Raw genomic sequence first — 7250 nt, 5'->3', positions numbered from 1 at the left:
TTCAGAAAGGTTAATTACGCATGTTCAATTTCAATTTATCAACTTCAGAATAGGTACGCATGCTCATTGTCCATCAAAGCTTTAGCCGACAATGCGCATGATCTAGCTACCTCAAGGGGCTTCGGTCGGGGTTCTGCGCATGTTTCTGCCAGTACCTGGCTCCAGGCGATAGCTCTACGCATGTTCATTGCCCACAGTTCGGCTTCACACAACCTTGTACGCATGCTCTAGCGCTGAACTTGAGGAGCCAGTCTAGGGCCTAAGCGCAGACGCACTGAGCCCAAGCAGCCGGTGATGGCGGCAGCAGCGGCGGTGGCTGCGGCGGGTCCGGGCCCATGAGGCGACGACGGAGGCGGGACGGCTTTTACCCAGCGCCGGACTTCCGAGACAGGGAAGCTGAGGACATGGCAGGAGTATTTGACATAGACCTGGACCAGCCAGAGGACGCGGGCTCTGAGGATGAGCTGGAGGAGGGGGTGAGGCCCGGGGTCCCGGGGGGCCCGAGGTGACAGGGCCAGGGCGGCGGCGCGGGCCCTGGAAGCCCGGCGCGTCGGAGAGCTCGGAGACCCGGGGAAGGGGGGGCGCGAGTAGTCTCCAGGAGGAGTGTAGGCGCCGCGCGGTCCGAGGTAGGGGAGCGGGTGGGGCGGACCTGGCCCTAGGTGTGAGGCCGCTTCGGGGCTCGCAGGTGCAGGTCGCGCCTGTAGCCCCAGATCAGCGCAACCCGGAGCAGTCTATTTGTGGAGGGAACGAGAAAGGGCGCGTGGTCGATTCCTCGAGCTGTTGAACTTGAGTGTGGCGGGGCGCGAGTGGTGTAAGCGCGTGTTGGGGGGAGGGGGGACTGCGCTTTCTGGGTGTCCCTTAAGTGCAGGTGAAGTGCGGAAGGGTTTCCCTTCGAGTGTAAGTTTTCAAGTATTAAATCTTCAGACCTCCCACAACCACCTCTCTTCTCGGCCTGTCGCTTCTCTCCTAGGAAGCGCTCAGCTGTTAGAAGTGACAGCTGAAAACTTCTGTCGGGAGTAGCGCTGCCGCTGCTGTTACAGCCACCAGGAGTTTTATTTCGGGAGCAAGGGGGCTCTGCTGCATCTTCCAGGGTTTGTTTGTTTGCTTTTTTTTTTTTTTAAACACCCTCTTCCGTGTGACTTTTTTTTTTTTCTTAAATCATTTATAATGGCACACGGTATTTGTAAGTTTTCCCTAGTTGAAGATGTCTACATTTTTTCAAAATACTTTGTGTAATTTGGGGGTGGAAAAAAACCAGCGTTGACAGCTGTGATTTGGCTTGCCAAAAATAAATTGCTTGTACTGAGACTTGTGAATGGTGGTGTGAGGGCTTTCCTTGCTGTAATTTAGGGTACTAAATTTAGATTTGTTTTTTCCTAATGCATAGCTTGGTTTTACCTTTGCTGTCTTAATAGTTTGTTATTCTTTATGGAATACCATTCTTTTTTCAAGATAAAGTTATTGAAAAATCACAAATTGCACTTGAAGTTCAAAAATACTGTTGTCATACTAAGTCACTGATTCTGGGCAAATGATCACCCGTGGTAACCTCATGATAATTTAGATTTTAAATCCCACTGTCTAGGTGAGCATATGAGTTAAGGACTGGTGTCAGATATTTGCTCTATGTAAGAAACTTCCCTTTTCCTCACCTGATTTTCCTCTCCTGGAAAGTAAGTTGTTCCCTGCTTGTTGCCAAAAGATTGAGATGCTATAAAAAAAAGAGCTTTGAACATTGTAAGAAACTAAGTGGGCTGAAATAATATTGTCTTTTCATAATGAAATGAGTCTAAATAAAAATCACAGTTTGTAAGGTGGGTATTGAGTTGTATACTTGTTAGTATGTTTGCCTGCAGAATTCCAGGTAGCCTCTTAATACCTGATACACTACATACAATTTGAAACAGATACGGAATTACTTTCACTATGTATTGCATACTCTCATTAATTATATTGGCTCCATATGGCAGCGGCTTTGGATTGGGGCAAGGGAGAAAACTGGGTAATTCAGGAGATGTTAAAGCAGTTGAAAGTAAAACACTGTATTAAGATTTCTGTTATGAAATGGGATCTCCTTGAGATGTGTTTTGGACTGCTCCTGTACATTCATTTTGTTGGGTATGAGCAAACAGGTTTTGAGAGAGTGTGGAAGAGGAGGCCAGAGAAATTGGTAGAAATATGAAAGAGAAAGAAATATGACCACTACCCTGGGGAGGGGAACTTCGGAGAAAAAGCAAAGGTAAAGAGGATTTTGAGGAAGAGCCTTCAGTAGAATATATCTTACTTAGCAGTGCTTTTGGAGTTGAAAATATTTCTTTTGAATGTGTTATTCCAAGAGATTCCTCAAGGTAGACAAATGAAAAGAGTTGAGAATGGGATTGGGTTGGCCACTTGAGGAAATGCAGTGACATCCAGGTTTCTCTAAAACAAAATATAAAAATTCTGAAAAACAAGAGAAGTTTAGAATCTTGGAAAATCTGGGTAGTCGTGAATATGCAACACTTAGTACACAAGCTTTTAAAACATTGGTCTCAGAGAAGCCCCACTTCGTCATTGTATAGCAAGGAAACCGAGGCATAAACCAGAGAGGTGATTGTTCAAGACTACATAGATAACTAGTAGTTAACTAGTAGTGTCTTCTGATTCCATTCAGCCTGCAGGCTTCATTGCACAGCTTCTTCATTGCATTTACTTGTCTTGTTCATTCTGTACCTCTTTGTGGTGGGTTAAAAGTTAATTCAAATCCCTCTAGGCATTGTCACTGACTGTGTGACTTTTTTTTTTTTTTTTTTTTTTAAAGATTTAACTTATGTGAGAGAGAGACAGCACAAGCAGGCAGAGCACCAGGCAGAGGGAGAAGCAGGCTCCCCGCCAAGCAGGGAGCCCAATATGGGGCTCTATCCCAGGACTCTGGAATCATGACCTGAGCTAAAGGCAGGCGCTTAACTGACTGAGCCACCCAGGTGCCTTGACTGTATGACTTAGAATAAATTGCTTAATCTGACACTTTTTTCTTCTCTGTAAGATGAGGATTATGTGAGTTAAAGTATGTAAAATATTGTCCTCTTAAAATATTCTGGCATATTAAGCAGTTATCTTGTTCATGGAAATGCAGCTTGTCAGTCTTACTCATTGTCAAAAAACGAAACATTCAAGTTTACCCTCGTTTTTGCCTAGAGACTTGATAAATGCAGTTATACCAAAGGTGCTGCATTTTTGAAACTAGGGTTTTTTAAATTATTGGTCCTAGTTAGAGATATATGCCTTTTTAGATATGTTACACTGACTAAATTTATATTAGCTAATATATATGTTTATACAGCATAGTTAATTCTTCAGTGAGTAAAGGATGTCCTCATGAGGACAGTAAATGAAAGCATTTATGGATAAAGCTGAATGTCTCTTAACTAAGAAAAGACCCTGATTGAATACCTCAAAAGACTATATTAGAAAGCAATGGGTAAGAGTGTTTTTTGGGAGAGGGCTGGATGGGTGGGTTTGGATCTTTTTTGTTTGTTTTTCACTGGTGATGGTATAATTTGGGGAGAGCGAGTTGAAACTAAGGGAAAGTTTTCCTCTAGAGATTTTCATTAGATTTTGAAGATGTTGTAAACTTCTGTTTTCTATAGAGACACAAAAACAGTACTAATCCTTAATTTTTACTCTACTAATTCAAAATTTGAAGTAGTCACAGAAGCTTACTACATGAGTTTCAGATTGGGATATCAGATTTTTATTGAGCAAAAAGTTTAAAATTTTTTACTGCTTTGAAAAATATAGTGCTAAAGCAAATATTCACTGTTACGAAAAATTATAGAAAAACATCAGTAGTTATCCTGCATTATAATAGGCATTATAAAGCAGTTTTAAGTAGCTCAAGATTTTGAGCAAGGTTTACTCCTTTTCTCCCAATTCATTGATTTACTGAATCTTATTTTATAATGAAATGTCTGTGACAAGCAGGCAAGTCGATAAACCATATAATGGATATCTGGATTAAGGATATTTCACCCATTGTGTAACAACTTATTTACATTTTTATGAAATGTTCTCTCTTTGATTGGGATTTTAGGCATATTAAGTTGAATTTATATACAATTTTAACTTAAAACTTGGGAAATAGTTTGGTGGGTGGTTTGAAACATACCTTGAATAGTTCCTTAGGTGAGCAGGATTCATGTTGGCAATCATAGTAGCACATGAAGAAAAGTATTAAGTCATAAAAAGTCATAAAGCTTAAAGCGGAGGAAAAAAAAACTAACTGAAAAGTTTCCTATGAAAGAGTTGTCTATGTATTATATAATGTTAGCCTGATGCTTCAGGTGTGAGACTTTTCTAGAGGTCACGTGGGCCACAGAAAAGCATTGTCCCTCAAATGCTTCTGCTCCAGAAGGTAACGGTAGGAAGTTATAAACACAGATAGAGGTGGTAATACAGGCCTGGCTGGCTTCGGAAATTAACTATAGCCACAGGCCGTATCTTTCTAGGTGGCTTCAAAGTCATGGTTTAATGTTAACTACCCTGTGGTCTTTAATTTAAAATTAAGTAAAACTAACATTAAAGTAAAAACAGTTATGTATTACTACTTTTATCACATTTGAGAGAAGTTAGTCTTTTGTCTTTAAAGTGAAGCTATTAAATGTGAAATACTGGAGACCAAAAAAACCTTTAACCATAACTACTCCTACCCCCCCAAAAGAAACTGTATCAAGTTGAAACTACAAGAATTTTTTTCCCCTTGGTATTGCCCCATCCATTTAGCTCAGTCTAACATTGAAACATACATGCCTAGTATTAGCCTTCATCCTGACTTGTTCACACCATGAGTAAATTTTGGCTGAAGACTTACAGTTTTGGGGGGACATTTAAGCATCCCTTGTTTAAGTATACTATCAGTTTTGGGGCACCTGGGTGGCTCAGTGGGTTGAAGCCTCTGCCTTTGGCCCAGGTCATGATCCCAGGGTCCTGGGATCAAGCCCCACATCGGGCTGTCTGCTCTGCAGGGAGCCTGCTTCCTCTTCTCTCTCTCTCTGCCTGCCTCTCTGCCTACTTGTGATCTCTGTCTGTCAAATAAATAAATAAAATCTTTAAAAAAAAAAAATACTATCAGTTTTCTTTGTGTAGCTTGAATGTGTACTGGTACCTTTGAAGGAAGATATATTCAACTAAACATTTTATAAATTACTCTAAAATGTTCAATAAAAACTTAAAAACTTACCGTTTTTAAAAAGTACTTAAATTCCAGTTAGTCAGCCTACAGTGTAATACTAGTTTTAGGTATACAATTTAGTGATTCAGCACTTAAAAAAACATCATTATTGAGAGCCCAATTAAGAGATATCCTTTTGTATAAATTGAAAGACTCATAACCAGACTGTATTCAAGAATACTTATTTTAAAGCTATATTTTATAATATTCATAACTGAATTTCTGCTGCCAAGGTTTTTTTTTTTTGGCAATTCTGTGACGTTTAGTATATTTATAGAGTTGTACAACCACCACTGCAATTTAGTTTTAAAACATTTTTATCGCCTTAAAAGAAACTGGGCCCATTTAGAGTCACTATTGCCACTCTGTCCCTAGGTAACCAGTGGTCTACTTTCCATCTCTGTAAATTTGCTTTTTCTGAACATTCCATATAAATTGAATCATTTAGTATGTGGACTTTGTGTCTGGCTTCTTTCACTTAACATGACGTTTTTGAAGATCAGCTATGTCATAGTATGTACATAGAACCAAGTTGTATTCCACTGTATGTGTCAACCACATTTTATTTATGAGTTCACCAGTTGATACTCATTGCAGTTGTTCCAGTTTTTGACTTGTGAATAATGCTGCTAAGAACATTTGTACCCAACTCTTTATGGAACATATATTTTTATTTTTCTTGGGTAGATACCTATGAGTAGATTTGCAGGGTTATATGTTAAGTCTATGTTTAATTTTTCAAGAAACTGCCAAACTATTAAAGAGGTTGTACCATTTTATATTCCTGACAGTAGTTTACCAGTATTCTAATTTCTCTGCTTCTTGCCCAACTTACTTTTCTGTCTTTTTAATTATAGCCATCCTGGTGGATATGAAGGGTTATCTCAGTGTGATTTTGATTTGCATTTGCATTTCTGTAATGGCTGATGATGTTGAACATTTTTTCAGGTGCTTATTGACCATTTGTGTATCTTGTTTGGAGAAATACCTGTTCAGATTCTAACATACTTTTTAAAAGTTGGGTTATTTTTTAATTTTTGAGTTGTAGAAGTTCTTTATATATTCTTACTCTGTGGGTTTTCTTTTCACTTTCTTAACTTTTGAAGTGCAAAAGTTTTACATTTTGAATAAGTCCAGTTTATTGTTTTTTTTTCTTGAATCATTTGTGCTTTTGATGATATGTCTTTTTTAAAGATTTTTTTTTATTTATTTGAGAGAGAGACAGTGACTGAGAGAGAACGCGCGCACAGGCGCGCGCACAGACACACACACGCACACACGCACAAGTGGGGGCAGGGACAGAGAGACAAGCGGACTCCCTGCTGAGCAGGGAGCCTGACATGGAGCTCTATCCCAGGACCCTGGGATCATGACTAAGCAAAGGCAGATGCTTAATTGACTGAGCCACTCAGGTGCACCTTAGTGATATGTCTTAAGAAATCATTGCCTATCCCAAGATCATGAAGAATTACTCTAGGTTTCTTGTAGGAGTTTTGTAGTTTTAGATCTTATATTTAGGCTTATGATCAATTTTTTTTTAAGGTTTACTTATTTATTTGAGAGAGAGTATGTACATGCAACGGGAAAGGACAGAGGGAGAGGGAGAGAGAATCCCAAGCAGACTCCATGCTAAGTGTGGAGCCTGATGTAGGGCTCAATCCCACGACCTTGAGATAACTATCAGAGCAGAAACCAAGAGTCTGACATCCAACCAGCTGTGCTAGCCAGGCACCCCAGGCCTGTGATGAATTTTAAGTTAATTTTTTAGTGTGGTGGAATATGGTGTGAAGTAGGGAATTGAAGTAATTTTTTTGCATGTAGATATCCAAATGTTCCAGCACCATTTATTGAAAGACTGTCTCTTTCCCGTTGAATTTTCTTGGCATCGTTGTCAAAAATTAGTTAACCATAATGTAAGGGTTTATTTCTGGACTCATTTCTATTTCATTCATCTGTATGTCTGTCCTTATCCCAGTATCTCATTGCCTTCGTTGGTGTTGCTTTGTTGTAAATACATTTTAAAATAAGGAAATGTCAGTTC

The 7250-nt window shown here is 39.6% G+C and overlaps 1 protein-coding gene across 11 annotated transcripts in view; it reads left to right on the top strand.

Annotated features, from left to right (window-relative positions):
* Positions 1-258: 258 nt before the first annotated feature.
* RPS6KB1 (ribosomal protein S6 kinase B1) overlaps positions 259-7250 on the top strand; it is a 51861-nt gene continuing 44869 nt past the window's right edge. For 5 of the 11 annotated variants that reach the window (XR_004384303.1, XM_032871886.1, XM_032871890.1 and 2 more), the window contains exon 1: positions 261-476. Coding sequence is in view for 8 of the 11 variants with exons in the window: in XM_032871886.1 (XP_032727777.1) it covers positions 336-476 (141 nt within the window). In the remaining 3 variants the exon portion in view is untranslated. Of the gene's footprint in view, positions 477-994; positions 1092-7250 lie in introns of those variants that run through there. The other 6 variants (XR_004384304.1, XM_032871894.1, XM_032871892.1 and 3 more) reach the window with 4 other exon arrangements.

Source organism: Lontra canadensis, unplaced genomic scaffold (genome assembly GCF_010015895.1).
Source record: "Lontra canadensis isolate GAN:19392208 unplaced genomic scaffold, GSC_riverotter_1.0 scaffold43, whole genome shotgun sequence".
Taxonomy (NCBI): Eukaryota; Metazoa; Chordata; class Mammalia; order Carnivora; family Mustelidae; genus Lontra; species Lontra canadensis.
This window is presented reverse-complemented; position numbering and strand designations above follow the sequence as displayed.